Source organism: Notamacropus eugenii, chromosome 3 (genome assembly GCF_028372415.1).
Source record: "Notamacropus eugenii isolate mMacEug1 chromosome 3, mMacEug1.pri_v2, whole genome shotgun sequence".
Classification (NCBI taxonomy): Eukaryota; Metazoa; Chordata; class Mammalia; order Diprotodontia; family Macropodidae; genus Notamacropus; species Notamacropus eugenii.
Genome location: NC_092874.1, coordinates 369,571,006 through 369,586,400, shown reverse-complemented (window position 1 = coordinate 369,586,400; position 15,395 = coordinate 369,571,006). Strand labels below are relative to the sequence as shown.

The 15,395-nt window shown below is 33.7% G+C and overlaps 1 protein-coding gene across 1 annotated transcript in view; it reads left to right on the top strand.

Annotated features, from left to right (window-relative positions):
* SHC3 (SHC adaptor protein 3) overlaps positions 1-13,728 on the top strand; it is a 172,201-nt gene extending 158,473 nt beyond the window's left edge. Inside the window, exon 12 of the mRNA XM_072597396.1 lies at positions 13,164-13,728. Coding sequence (XP_072453497.1) covers positions 13,164-13,292 — 129 coding nt within the window. The 3' untranslated portion in view covers positions 13,293-13,728. The remainder of the gene's footprint in view (positions 1-13,163) is intronic.
* The last annotated feature ends 1,667 nt before the right edge of the window (positions 13,729-15,395 follow it).

Sequence of the window (15,395 nt, the reverse complement as noted above, 5' to 3'; positions counted from 1 at the left end):
ATTCTTGGTTGTAATCCTAGCTTCTTTGTCTTTTGGAATATCATATTACAAACCCTCTTCTCCTTTATTATTGTTGCTGCTCAATTTTGTGTGATTCTTACTGTGGTTTCATAATATTTGAATTGTCTTTCTGGCTGCTGTATTTTCATTTTGAACTGGGAGTTCTGGAATTTGGCTATATATTCCTTGGAGTTTTCATTTTAGAATATTTGTCAGGAGGCTATTGTGAATTCTTTCAATTTCTACTTTGCTCTCTGGTTCTATGATGTCTGAGCAGTTTTCCATTATAACTTTTTGAAATTCATTGTCTGAGCTCTTTTTTAGATCATGACTTTCAAGTAGTCCATTAATTATTAAATTATATCTCCTTCTATTTTCTAGGTCACTTGTTTTTCTGGTGAGATATTTCATATTTTTTCTGTTTATTTTTTTCATTTTTGACTTTGTTTTATTATTTTGATTCCTCATGGAGTCATTAGTTTTTCCTTGACCAATTCTAATTTTTAAGGAATTATTTTCTTCAGTGATGTTTTATAGCTCTTTTCCCATTTCTCTGATTCTGCTTTTTAATGAATTATTTTCTTTAGTATTTTAAAAATCAAAACCGTCAATTCTCTTTTTGTAATTTTCTTGCAGTGCTTTCATTCTCCAATTTTTCTTCCAGGATTCTCATTTGATTTTTTAAGAAGTATTTTTTTTTTGTCCTTCCATTCTAGGAATTCTTTTTTATTAATTTATTTTTTTTCAGTTTTCTACAATCACTTCCATAAGTCTTAGATTTTCTTCCCCCTTTTTCCCCTTTCCCTCCCTGAGATGGCATGCAATCTTATATGGGTTCTACACATACATTCTTATTAAATACATTTTCACATTAGTCATATTGCATAGAAGAATTAAAATGAATGGAAGAAACCATGAGAAAAACCCAAATAAAATAAAACATAACACAAGATAAAATAGCTTGTGTCATTTTTGTTCCAATTCCATAGTTCTTTCTTTGGATGTAGATGACATTTTACCTCAAGAGTTCTTTGGGAATGCTTTAGGTCCTTGCATTGCTGTAAAGGGCCAAGTCTACCAGAAAAATTCCTTGCACACTGTGCAAAAATTCCTTGTTACTGTGTGCAGTGATCTCCTGGTTCTGCTCTTTCACTCAGCATTACTTCATATAAGTCCTTCCAGGCCTCTCTAAAGTGTTCCTATTCATCATTTATTATAACACAATGGTATTCTATTACATTCATACACCACAACTTGTTCAGTCATTCCCCAATTGGTGGGCATCCCCTAGATTTCTAGTTCTTGGCCCCCACAAAGAGAGCTGCTATAAATATTTTTGTACATGTGGGACCCTTTCTCATTTTTATGATTTCTTTGGGATACAGTTCACTCTAGGAATTCTTGTTGTACTCATGTTCAGTCTTCATTTTTCTTTGAGGCTTTGCTTACAAATTCCTTCACATTGGTGATTTCAGAATTTATATCTTGAGTTTCCCTATCACTATAGAAAATTTTTATGGTAAGGTTTTTTTTTTGCTTTTGTTTTTGTTATTTCTTCACTTTTTCCAGCCTTTTTCTTGACTTTGGTCTTTATGTTAGAGTCAGGCTCTACTCATCTGTGGTGTGGGATGAGGGGTCATTACCTAAAACTTCAGGCTTTTTTTGCCCTGCTATTTTCATTGCTAGTGTCCTTCCCAGTTGGTGTGATCTGGTCCTTACCCAGGTAGACTCCCTACTCCCTTGTGAATGACTGTAAGTACTTCTTTCTGCTCTAGAAACCTGGAATTGAGTAATGATCAGTGGAACTGCCAAATGGCACATAATGCTGCTCCCGGTGTTAGCACATCAGTTCCCTGTAATCTCTTTCTGACCAAGTGTCCAATGTCTTTACCATCTCTGGATGTTGAGAACTCCTGGTACTGCTGCTACTGTTGCTGCTGTAGCCCAGTATTCAATGCTTATGGCTGGAACTCCTATATTGTCCTGGGCTAGAAAAAATATCTCATCCTGATCTTTTGTTGTTATGGTGTTTTAAAATTAAATTTGATGTGTTATTTTAAAGTTGTTTAAAAAAGGAATGTTGGGAGTATTCAGCTTGAATGCTCCCTTTACTCAGAGCCATCTTGGCTCTGTCTCCCAATCTAGTAACTGTTAAAAAAAAGTCATGATGTTATTCCATCATGACTAATTTTTGATCAAGTCAGTGGCTCTTTATAATCATTTCTTCCTTTGCCATATGTTCACTAACCATCCTTTTAGCAATACATTTTAGAATTTTTTCAAGAAAAGAAATTTATATTGCTATCCTATAGTTTGCAGATTTTTGAAAATTGATATATTTACCTTTCCTTAATTCTGTGACATCCTTAGTCTCCACAGTTTTTTAAGTTTACTGAAGATTGTTCAGCAATCTCTTTCTACTCTAAAATTTAGTTTATCTGGCTTGATGGCTTAAATTCATTGGGGACAGCTAGATGCTATCCTTATCTCCATATTTACCCTGTCTGTCAATTCCCTAGTAGTAATTTTTGCATTGCTCTTCTCAGTCTAGGGATATTTTTCCTTAGTTGAGAAAATGGAATCAAAATAAGTGATAAATAGTTCTACTTACTCTCATTCATTGTTATTCTATAATTTTCCCCAGGATGAATGAAGAGTGTGTTTGGGAGAATTAACAATATTTTTCTGACTCTTAGCAAAGTATCATTAAAGAAAGGAAAGAATTTGGAGCTTTTTGAATGGTGGTGAGAACAGAACTTAGCTGGGTTAAGGAAGCAATTTCAGATGTTCCTTTCCTCCTTTTTTGCCACACCTTTTTAAAATTTGATATAATCCAGAAGTTTGAATGATTGTGTTGATATAATCACAATTCTTTTTTTTTAAACATGGATGAGAATATATCATAAAGATAGTGGCTGTTGTATGGAGAAACAACTATGAGAAGTTTTGACTTAAAAAAGAAAACCTTTTAGAGCTTTGTGGCAGAACATGGAAAAACTGAAGTTATATAATGTCAAGTAATTTAAAATAAAAATGAAAAGCATATTTATCACGTTTCCCACCTTCTCTGTATCTATTCTTAGAATTTCTGGAACTTTTGGTGCTGATAGGAGATCTATATTCTAGTCCTAACTTTTCTACTGTTGGATGACATTCTTACATAATCTCCAAAGTCCTGTCCTGATCTAAATCTTATAATATGATTTACCTTGTGGTTTTTATTGACAGGAGGAATCTATTATTCTGCTTCTTTCAGTCTCACTCTAAACTGATTAGTGTGTTTCTCACTCTCTCTCTCTGCACATACACGTTTATATTTAAACATACATGTGTATACGTTATTCTGGTTATTCAGTTGTTTCAGTCATATCTGACTCTTCATTGTGACTCGATTTGGGGTTTCTTGATGAAGATACTGAAATGATTTGCCTTTCCTTCTTCAGTTCATTTTACAGATGAGGAAATGGAGGCAAAGAAGGTTAAGTGACTTGCCCAGTATTATACAGCTAAGTGTCTGAGGGCGGATTTGAACTCAGAAAGATGAGTCTTTTTGACTCTAGACCCAACACTCTATCCGTCGTGCCAACTAGTTGTCACTACATATATACATACAAACATATATGTATATCTTTATTTATTTAAAGATATGGTTCTCTTCCCCAGGAGATGAAGTCATTTCTTAATTATTTATTTTGGGGCTAATGAGTTCAGGATCATACTTTTAATCCAGACTAGTTAGCTTCATATAGAGAAAAGTTTTGTTCCTCAGTCATGTATTATATCTTTAATATTGACCAGTCTTCTCCCAAATGTGTATGAGAAAGGCAGTGTGGTATAAAGAAAATAGTTTTAGGCCACAGGTAAAAAGGAGTAGGCTCAAATTTTGAGTATACCACTTATCCATGAATTGGTCACTTAATGTCTCTGAGCTTCAGTTTTCTTACCTATATAAGGGGAATAATAATACCAACTTATCTCATGATTGTGAGGATTAAGCTATTAAAGAAGATGTAAAGAAATTCTTCCTTTTCATTGCTCTTTTAAGAGGTATCAAGAAGTGATTCACAATTTTGACGTGATTATCAGGTGGCCAGCCCTTAGCTGGCCCAAGTAACAACCATATCCCTGGCTTCCCTTCAAAACTCCAGTACTTCTACAAGTGCCACACTCAAAAGAGTTAATGGAGAGGATCCTCTATGGAAGAAGAATCCAACTTTTAAGGACTTGCCTCAGAGTGAGAAAGTCTCTTTCCAACTTCAAGGAATGATTCATTCTCAATGGACAGAGTTCCTTCTGTTTTTACTGAATCTTTAAAGACTGTCTCAATAGCAGGATGGCTTTTAAACAGCCACCAGGATTGTGGTCAATTCTTCAGCCCACTGTTGACTAAACACTCTCTAATTCTAGCAAATTGATGGAGTAATATCTTTTCACTTCTAGCTAGACTAAGAAGTCTACATAGACAGATGGCACCATCAAGTCAATTATGTTGGAATGATTCTTCCCCCTCCCCCCCAAAAAAGCAAAGGGATGAAAAAGAGGGATGTACTTGGAAAAGGGGAAAGGGAGAGGTAAAATAGGGGAGATCTTCTCAAATGTAAGAGGAATACAAGGAAGAACTTTTACTGTGGAGAGGAAAATGAGAGGGGAGGGTAGCTGGCAATGCTTGAACCTTATTCTAATCAGAATTGGTTTAAAGAGAGAAAAATATATATACACACTTAACTGTGTATAAAAATCTATCTTACTCAGTAGGGAAATAAGAGGAGAAAGGGATAAGAGATTTGGGCTGGTGGATGATAAAAGGGAGGGTGGATTAAGGGAGGTAGTGGTCAGAAGCAAAACATACTTTTGAGGAGAGACAGGATAAAAGGAGAAAGGAGGATTAACAGAAGAAAATAGGATAGAGGGAAAAACACAGTTAGATGGAACAATTGTGAATGTGATTGGATTGAAAAAAATGGAAGCACCCATAAAATGAAAGCAGGTTGCAGAATGAAGCAGAAACCAGAATCAAATAGTACGTTGTTTACAAGAGACACACTTGAAACACAAAGATAAAAATAGAGCTCAAATAAACGGCTGGAGTAGAATCTATTATACTTCAGCAGAAATAAAAAAAGGCAGGGGTAGTGATCATGATTTCAGACAAAAATAGACCTAATTAAAAGAGATAATCAAGGAAACTATCGTGCTAAAAGATACCCCAAGACAGTGAAGTAATAACAAAATTTTTTTACAGCAAGTTTTTCTGATACATGTTTCATATCTCAAATATGTAGGAAACTGAGTCAGATTCATAAAAATAAGAGCCATTCCCTGATTAAGAAATGGTGAAGGGATATGAGCAGGTAGTTTTCAGAAGAAGAAATCAAAGTCATGTATGGTTATATGAAGAAATGCTCTGAATCACTATTGATTAGAGAAATGCAAATTTTAAAAACTCTGAGATACCATCTCGCATCTATCAGAATGACAAATGTCTAGAGGGGATGAAGGAAAATAGAAACACTAATAAAATGCTGGTGCAGTTGTGAACTGTTCTAATCATTCTGGGGTGCAATTTGGAACTATGCCTAAAAGGCTATAAAACTGTGCATACCCTTTGATCCAACAATACCACTACCAGGTCTGTACCCTAAAGAGTTCAAGGACAAAAGTAAAAAGGACCTATATGTACAAAAATGCTTATAGTAACTTTTTCTGGCAGCAATGAGTAAGAAATTGAGGAAATGTCCATCAATTTAGGAATGATTGAACAAGTTGTGGCATGTGGCATGATGGAGAACTATAGTGGTATAAGAAATGATGAGGAGGGTTATTTCAGAAAAAAACATGGCATGAACTGATGCAAACTGAAAAGAGAGGAGATCTTGTATACAGTAACAGCAATGTTGCAATGATGATCAGCTGTAAAAGACTTGGCTATTCTAATCAATACAGCGATCCAAGACAATTCTCAAGAATTCAATAGAAAAGAGCTATCCACCACCAGAGAGAGAACTGATTAGCTCTGAGTATAAATTAAAGTATAATTTTCTTGCTTATTATTTTTTTGCTTTTTTCTTTTCCTGCTAAAGGATATGAATTCTTTACTATAATAACGTTTACTACCAGTAATTGCTTGTGTGACCTTGGAAAAGTCACATAGTAACTAAGGCCTCAGGTCTCATCTGTAACATAAGGGGATTAGTCTTGATAACCTCTAAGGTACCTTCCAGCTTTAAATCTGTTATCTATAATGGTGATTCTTAGATTTGTGTTTTGGGAATCCTGCAGGTTCCAGAAAGGTTTTTAAGGGGTCTATGAGATCAAACTATTTTCATACTAATACTGAGATATTTTAATTTCTAATACAGTAGAAACTGATAATTATAACCTATATTAAAAAAGTCTTTATGGAGGACTCTGTAATTTTAAGGGTGTAAATGGGTTCTGACACCAAAAAAATTTGAGAAACATTGATTTTATATTTATTTTTATGATAATCTCTTAGGTTCCTTTCAGCAGTAAATGTTGATTCTCTGATAGAATCATTTTTTTAAGCAAAGAAGGCTGTTGTTATTCTGTTGTCCACCAGAGGACAGTGAAAGAACAGTTATCCTTGAGATTTAGCTGCATTGCAGAAGTGATCACTGAATTAATGAACAGGTTTATTTTGACTCCTGCAGAAGCAGCAACCAATCATGAGCAGCAAAATTTCCTAGTCTGCTTGGCTTCAGAATTATTTTATTGTATATTTTGCCAAGCATAAATATATATATATCTCAGATTATGTACTGTAAAACAGATATCAAGATATAGGTCCTGTAGAGATGGGAAAAAGGACTGTGTTGCAATATTCAAAAGGCTAAAGAAGGGATATTTCCTACCATGACTTTTTGTTGGCATATTAGTGCCAGCATAACTTGTTCTCATGCCATGCTCTCTTATTTTCAAATTTTTATTTCTTTCTGGGCCTGAAGGAGGCCTTTTTGTTTTCAGAGAAAAAGAGAGTAAAATTTGCCTATTTCATGGTTTACCCATATTATTTCATTTATTTCTCACCAAAACCCTGTGAACTAGATACTATTATCACTTCCATTTTATAGATAAGGAAATAGAGGATAATAAAGTTTAAGGGAATTGCCCATTTAGTTTGGAGGCAATTGGGTTTAAGTGACCTGTCCAGGGTTACACAATTAGTAAATATCTGAGGTCACATTTCAACTTAGGTCTTCCCAACTCCAAGGACCTACACTATTCACTGAGTCACCTAGCTGCCCCCAAATTTAGGTCTTCTTGACTCCCAATCTACCTTTCTTTCTGTTACATTGTATTACTTCCATTGTGTGTGTGTGTGTGTGTGTGTGTGCACATGTATAATTACTGTGAATGAAATTTTGTATGTATGCTTTATGTAGTATAATCATACATTATAAAACTAAGTAATATTGACTCAAAAGTACAAAATAAAATATTGGTAAAGAGGCTACAGTAGCACTGTAAAAAAGATTATTTGTTATGACCAAGTTAAATTCATACCAAGAACTGAGGGATGATTTAATATGGAAAGCAATAAACACAATAAGTCATTTTATTAAGAGAAACAAAGAAAATGACATGATTGTGTCATTAGATACAGAAAAAGATTTTGGCAGAATTTAGCACCCATTTATATTAAAAATTAAGATCTCTAGTTAATCTTTATTAAATAATGTTCTTGATTCTAGATAGATACTACTTGCGGTATTCAGGAAAGATCAATTTACTTCTCTGTTCTTTAGTATTTTTAATAGGCATATTTTGTCATAAATTTTTCCTGTATCTATTGATATAATCATATGATCTTTGTTGTTTTTGCTATAAGTGTGTTTGATTATATTTATAGTTTTCCTAGTTTGATCCAATTCTATATTCTTGGTGTAAATCCAACCTGAATATAGCGTATAATCTTTTTTCATAAGATGCTATAATCTCTTTGATAGTATATTATTTAAAATGTTGTATTAATTAATATTCATTAAAATTATTTGATCTAATATTTTCTTATTTGTGACTATTTATGTGATTGTTATATTTAAATTCTCTCTTCTTTCAATCTGGGAATTTTGGACTTTTGTAAGTATTTATTGATTTCATTTAAGTTGTTGGTTTTAGTGGCATATAATTGAACAAAATAGTTTCTAATAATTAATTTCCTCTTCATTTGTTGCAGTTTTCCCTGTTTTAGTTTGATACAGCTATTTTGATTCTCCTCTTTCTTTAAAAAAGCTATTTGCTTTTGATAATTTACTTCTTTTTTCAAAAAGCACCTATGGCTTTTATTTTTTTACTACTTCATTAATTTTTTAATTAGTCTCTTCTTTGATTTTCAGAATTTCCATTTTGGTGCTTAGTTTTTAAAATTTTGTTGGTTTTAAAATTTTCTTTGGTTGCATACTCAATTACTTGATCTATTTTTTATTTTGTTGGTGAAAGGGTTTAGTGATATAAATTTTCCTCTAGGAAATTATATCTAGGCTGTATTCCAAAACTTGGAGTATGTTGTCTCATTATCATATTCTTTGATGAAATTATCTTGAGTTTTCATGATTTGTTCTGTGATACATCAGTTTCTCAGGATTAAATTACTTTGTCTTCAATTAATTTGGAATATTTGTTAATGGACCTCTACTGAATATAATTTTTTTAATTTTGTTGTGACCAGTAAAACATCTGTTTAATATTTCTGATTTTCTGTATGTATTCATTAATGAGGTTTCATGCCCTAATACATGGTCATTTTTTGTAACTGTACATGTAATACACTGCTAAGAAATATAAATGAATAGATAGATATGCACACAAATTTGTATGTATACACACATTCCTTTCCATTCCCATTCAGTAATTGCTAGAGATAAATTATAACACATTTTTGTAAAATTCTGTTTAGATAAATTTCTTTTTGTTGATTTTTCTGTTAGATTTGTATATGTTCAAAAAAGGCACACTGAGGTTATCAGTTATTGTAATTTTGCTTCCTCTTTTTCCTGTAACTTATTTAGCTTTTCCTTTGCACATTTAAATGCTATACCATCAAAAGCACATATGTTAAGTATTGACATTAATTCATTATCTATGCTTCCTTTAAGTATGACTGGGTATGCTTAATTTCCTTTCTATTTTTTTCAAATATGTCTATTTTTGTGTTTGCCTTGTCTGAGATGCTAGTTGCTATCCCTGATTTTTTGAATTAAACTGAAGTTGTGGTTTTTTTTTTGCATTAGCCTTGTATTTTAATTTCGTATAAATCTGTTTTAAACATTTTCTAATAAACAATAGTGTAGGATTCTGCTTTCTAATATAGTCTGTTATCCTCTTCTAATTTATTGGTAAATTCATCCCATTTAGTTTGTTGTGATTGTTAATTGCAAATTCCTGTCCTCTTGTATTTTTTTCAAGTCTTTCTTTCTTGGTTCCTCCTTTACAAAGAAAAGGATGGTGATGAAATAGGAGTGAGTAATTCACTAGTGAGGCAGCTAGGTGGTGCAGTAGATAGAGTGCTGGGCTAGAGTCAGGAAGACTCATTTTACTGAGTTAAAATCTGTCTTCAGATACTTACTACTTAAATCATTGAAACCTATTTGCTTTAGTTTACTCTTCTATAAAATGAGCTGTAAAAGGAAATGGCAAATCACACCAGTATCTTTGCCAAGAGAACCCCAAGTGAGGATCATGAAGAGTTGGACATGGTTGGTTCTTCATGTACTCCTGCTCCCCTGCCCTTCTTTTCTTGTCCTCATCCAGACATCCACCACAGGTTCTTACATTTTTGTTTTCCTGTTAAACCTTTCTTCATGATCTATTCTCTAAGGTTGTAATTTGTTTTGCTTATGAACAATTCACTCTTTATTGAGTTTCTCTCTCTTCTTTTCCTAGTTTGCTTCTATTCCTTTGTTTAGTTGATTGTATCTATACACCAAATTTCTGTGTTGTATATCTTTTCTTCCTTCATTTGACAGTTCACGCAAAAGCAGAGTTCAAGTGATATTGTTTCCCTACTCTTTCTTCTTTGTTGGTTACTTTTCTATTTGTGCAGCCATATCAATTTGAAAAAGAGCAATTTCTAAACCTTCCTCTTCTTTCCTACAATATTCTTTTCTCCTTTCCTTTTCATTCATCTTTAAGATCATCAAAACAAAACGAAACCACTACCAGACTTTTTGTCTTATTTAGCTCACTCTATGAGGCTTAATAACATTAGCGTTCTGAGGTGACGCTTGTTTATTTGTAGTTCTTCTGCAGTCCCTCTCTGTCTCTCAAAAATGTTTGCATTTCAACTCAATTTTTCTAATTGTTTGTGATCTTTTCATCAGGAAGGCTTAGAAGGCCCTTTTTCATTAAAGATTCATTTTCCTCCCCTTTCCCTGGAGGATTATATTCAGTTTTTCTGGGTAAATTATTCTCTGTCGCAAGCCTGTATCTTTTGCTTTGGGGAATATAGCACTCCAAGATTGTCTCTTTTTCATAGCAGTAACAGTCCAATGTTATGTGATTCTGAGGGTGGCTCTTCATTATTTGAATTCATCTGTAACATGAGGATGTTGTTCTAGATGGCCTTGGAGATCTATTCCACTTGTGATTGTATAATCTGAGGATCATTTCCTCATTCTTGGTTTGAGTAATAGTTATTCCCACATTGTTTTCTGTTAGTCATACCTCTAATGTATCAGTGTAAAAAAGCTAGTGTATCAAACACAGCCCAAAGAAGAGTGGAGAATTATGCTTTCATTAAGCAACTAAGGGACTTCTAGGGACACATGCTTTGAAACAATAACACTTCAATAGCCATAATCATCTAAATGTATGAGCCTCTTCTGTGACGAGTCCTGGAGAAGACACAGTGTTTGAAGAGGAAGAAGGTGTTTGAAAGAGGAAGATGATAATATATTCTTTCCATTTATTTTACCTTGTCAACCCTATGTTTTACCCTACTATATCTTAAGCAATTTTCTCTGCATACTACAATCTGCCAGCATTCAAAAAAAATCTTTTTCCCCTCAGTTACTCTTCTGAAGTGTTGTAGGACAGTGGTATCAAATTCAAACAGAAACAGGTCACTAAACTGTACAAAAAGACTTCTGTGGGCCATATATTGACTTAGAAAACCCCATATATTTATATATTTATTTTTTATTAATATATGAATACATTAAAATTTGAGAGAAAGTACATTTTAGTTTGATATAGGCTGCATTCAGGAGTCTTGTGGACATATATGCATATGTAAAGCTGCTGAAGAAAGTGTACATGCATATGTGGCAAAGATATAAACGTGCATAGACATTCTACCGAAAGCATCACTGTTAGAAATTCCTAATCATCAATAAAAGCATATAGCTGCCTAGTGCAGATCTACTGTACTACTCAGAGCCTCTCTGCTCGCTTCTCCGTGGAAATGATATTAAAGATAAATGATTATCATGTGTTTTGGCTGAACCCTAAGGATCAAGTGACCTTTTTCTCTGACTTGCTGCTAAAACCTTCCATATGTATTCTCTCCCTCATTAGAATGTGAGCTCCTTGAGAACTGAAACTGACTTGCTTTTCTACTTGAAAGCCCACTACTTAGTATAGTGGTTTGCCCACAATAAGCACTTAATAAATTCTTTAGCTCACTACAGTCATAGGCAAGAGTTTTACTAAAATGAAACCCTGAATCTCACTCTGAGAACAACCTCAAAAGCTCAGATGTCAAATAAAGGACAAAATCAACTTGTGGGAAATGTTTATATTCTGCAACAGAGGTGACAAACATATGAAGTGTATGTGTGATGGTTTATCTATCTATACGTATACACACACACACACAAACGTATATATGTAATTCATACATTTATGCACATATATTATATATAACAAAAGACAGCAAGTCCAGTCTCTGACACACATTGACTGAGGGATGCTGGACGAATTACTTAATCTCTCAATGCCCTAGGGTCTAGGTAATTCCTTAAGACAACAGATTGTAGTAGAGAAAGATTCCTCTTTGCTTCCCCTTCAGAACAGTTCCCAATAACAGTAAAATTACAGAGTTAGTCCTTATTCCTTTTCTTGTTGCTGCAATACCAATTTCAAAAGCCAGAGACACTATAGATACTGTGAAGGTATTTTAAAGAAGAAATAGAATTGAGTCAATGATAGTTACCTGTCATTCTGTTGAAACTGAACTGTCAATTCTGAAGAGACACTGAGGTACAGAGAGAAAGAGGATGAAGATAAATTATTTTCTGAAAAAAAAACTTTTAATCTTTTTCCCATGAAGAAATATTTATGAATTATTGAAAGGCTTTGGCTATGTCCAAATGAGATAATATTTATAAAGCACACTGCCTGACACATGCTAGATACTTAATACATGTTTATTTCTTGCTTTTATTTCTGATCCTGAGAAAACTTAATGGTGGCACTATATTCCAGAATCAAGGAAGTCAGTAATTCATGTGGTAGTAACTCTTGTCCTGGTTGCTCCTTTTTATCAGCTAAAGCATTGTAAATAATTGCAATCGTAATCTTTTTGTTACTCTAGCAAGAAATAATACATCCAGTGACCTTCATGTTTATTTAAGCCTACATTAGAGGGTTTCACATATGCACACACACACACAGAGTGGCGGGAGAGGGAAGAGCAAATGCCTATAGTTTTATTAAATATGAAATATTTTATAACTTCCTCCAGCATCTTTGCAAACAAAAATTTCAAATTCTTAGAACTGCCATATAGGACATGAAGATGATCATGGTCACCTTTCAATGGAGATGCAAGAACAGGGAGAAAAGGCTGGACTAGATTAGTGTGGCATAGTGAAAAAAGTGCTTATTTGTAGTCAGAGATACTGATTTTTCTTTTACCTATCTCTACAAATTCCTATCTCTGTGATATTTGGTTGTGTTTAACTTCTCTGGATCTGTTTCTTTCGTAAAATGAAGAACTAGACTAGATAACACTTATTACCTAGTACCACACTAAATCTATGTAAAATACTTTCAGCACTAAATCCTATGATTCTAAAATAGATAACTAAACACATCTTTGAGAAGGACAGGATGAACATTCAAATATACTGACTGACTTTCAAATTCAATCTTCTGTTATTCTGTATACTGAACTAATATGTAACCTTTAATCTCATATGTAGGTTCGAACAAAGGACCAAGTTTTTGACAGCATAAGTCACCTCATCAACCATCATCTTGAGAATAATTTGCCCATAATATCAGCTGGGAGTGAACTCTGCCTTCAGCAGCCTGTGCAAAGGAAACAGTGACCCTTCAGCAACTTAAAATCTCTGTCTTCTGTGATCTCCGTTCACTGGTCATTGCATACATGAGATAATTTAAATCCAAAGTGCATTCTTGATTCCTTTGTCTCTCCTCCCGAGAAGACCGGGCAAGTCAGAAATTGGTAATGCATGGGGCTTAAGAAAACCGAAAACTTTCTTAAAACATGATTTTAATAATATTGTTACAGTCCCTTCATGTGCATTTTTGAGGTGTACATCTCATACATCCTGTGCAAATGCAATCTCTGCATATATTTATAAAGTCTGTGGAAAAATAAGACTAATATTATTTGATGTATATTTTTTAACTAAAAAAGTTCATTGTGATTGTTTCGGTGAAATGTAATTGAACTGTTTTACTCCATTGAGAAAATTCAATAAGGAGAATGTTACTTTTAATTTAGCGAATAAAAAGAATTTAAAAGAAGATGTCACTTAAATTGACTGATAAAGAAAGAACTTAAATAGGTCAGGTCATACTGCAACCTGAAAATTTTTGTCTGGATCTGTGTTTGAAGTATTAGAAAAAAAAGCAGTTTCTCCTGCTTTATAGAGGTTTAACTCCCCCAAGATGTTTGTACCTTGCTCTGATGATGACATGGTATGATCTCTGTGTAAGCATTTGTTTTCCTCAACAATAGGTACCATATACTGTAATTTAATAAACAGAAATCACTTTTATAGTTATAAATATAACTCATTGACTGGAATGAAGTTACTGGTTACTAGTGTTCCTAACCACCATGTACCAGGTGGTTATGACTCAAATAAAGACCAAAGGCCCAAAGGGCCTAATGTCATTTGTTCATATGGGACAAAGTGAGCCTGATTGGCATCAAGGTCTTAGTTTTCTTCCTTCTGTCTCCCCTCTAACCTTATGACAAGACTGTCACTGTTGATGACATGGCCTGAAATCGTATTAGTTTCTCTGTCACTCTAAATGAGGTAAATCTTGAATACTACCTTCATTACTGATTGGTACATTTTCCTGTCTTATTTTGCGCCCCCGCCCCCTTATGTTTAGTAGAGGGGAAAAGAGGGAGCAAAGTGATATTTTTTTGGCAGACAGGGGCATGTGTACTAGAGAATTTGTGAGCTAACTTTGAAACATCAGTTCTTTTTTTTTATAATAGTACATTATTTTTCCCCAATTATATGTCAAAACAATTTTTAGCATTCATTTTTATAAGATTTTGAGTTCCAAATTTGTCTCCCTCTTCCCCTCCCCTTTTCCTGAAACAATGGGCAATTTTATGTGGGTTATACATGTGCTATAATATTAAACATATTTTCATATTAGTCATAGTTGTGAAAGTAGAAACAAATTTAAATGAAAACAAAAAAGAATAAAGTGAAAAAAGTATGCTTTGATCTGCATTCCAAGTCCATCAGTTCTTTATGTGGATGTAGACAGTATTTTCCTTTATGGGTCCTTTGTATTTGTCTTGGAACATTGTGTTGCTGAGATGAGTTGAGTCATACATAGTTGATCATCACACAATGTTGATACTGTGTACAATGTTTTCCTGGTTCTGTTCATTTCACTTTGCATGAATTCATACTAGACTTGCCAGATTTTTCTGAAATTTGCCTGTTCATCATTTCTTATTGCACAATAGTATATTCCATTGCATTCGTATTACCACAGCTTGTTCAGCCATTCCCTAATTGATGGGCATCCCCTCAGTTTCTAATATTTTGCCACCTTGATGAGGTTTCTATAAATATTTTTGCACATGTACATCCTTCCCCATTTTTTATGACCTCTTTGGAATACAGACCTAGTAGTGGTATTGCTGGATCAAAGAGTATGCACAGTTTGGTTGCCCTTTGAACATAGTACCAAATTGTTCTCAAGAATAGTTGGATCAATTCACAACTCCACCAACCCTGCATTCATTTCTCAATTTTCCCACATCCTCTCCAACATTTACCATTTTCCTTTCTTGTCATCTTAACTAATCTGATAGGTGTGAGGTGGTGCCTTGGAGTTGCTTTAATTTGCAGTTCTTAATCAAAAGTGATTTAGAGCACTTCTTCATATGCTTGTAAATAGATTTGATTTCTTCATCTGAAAAATGCTTGTTC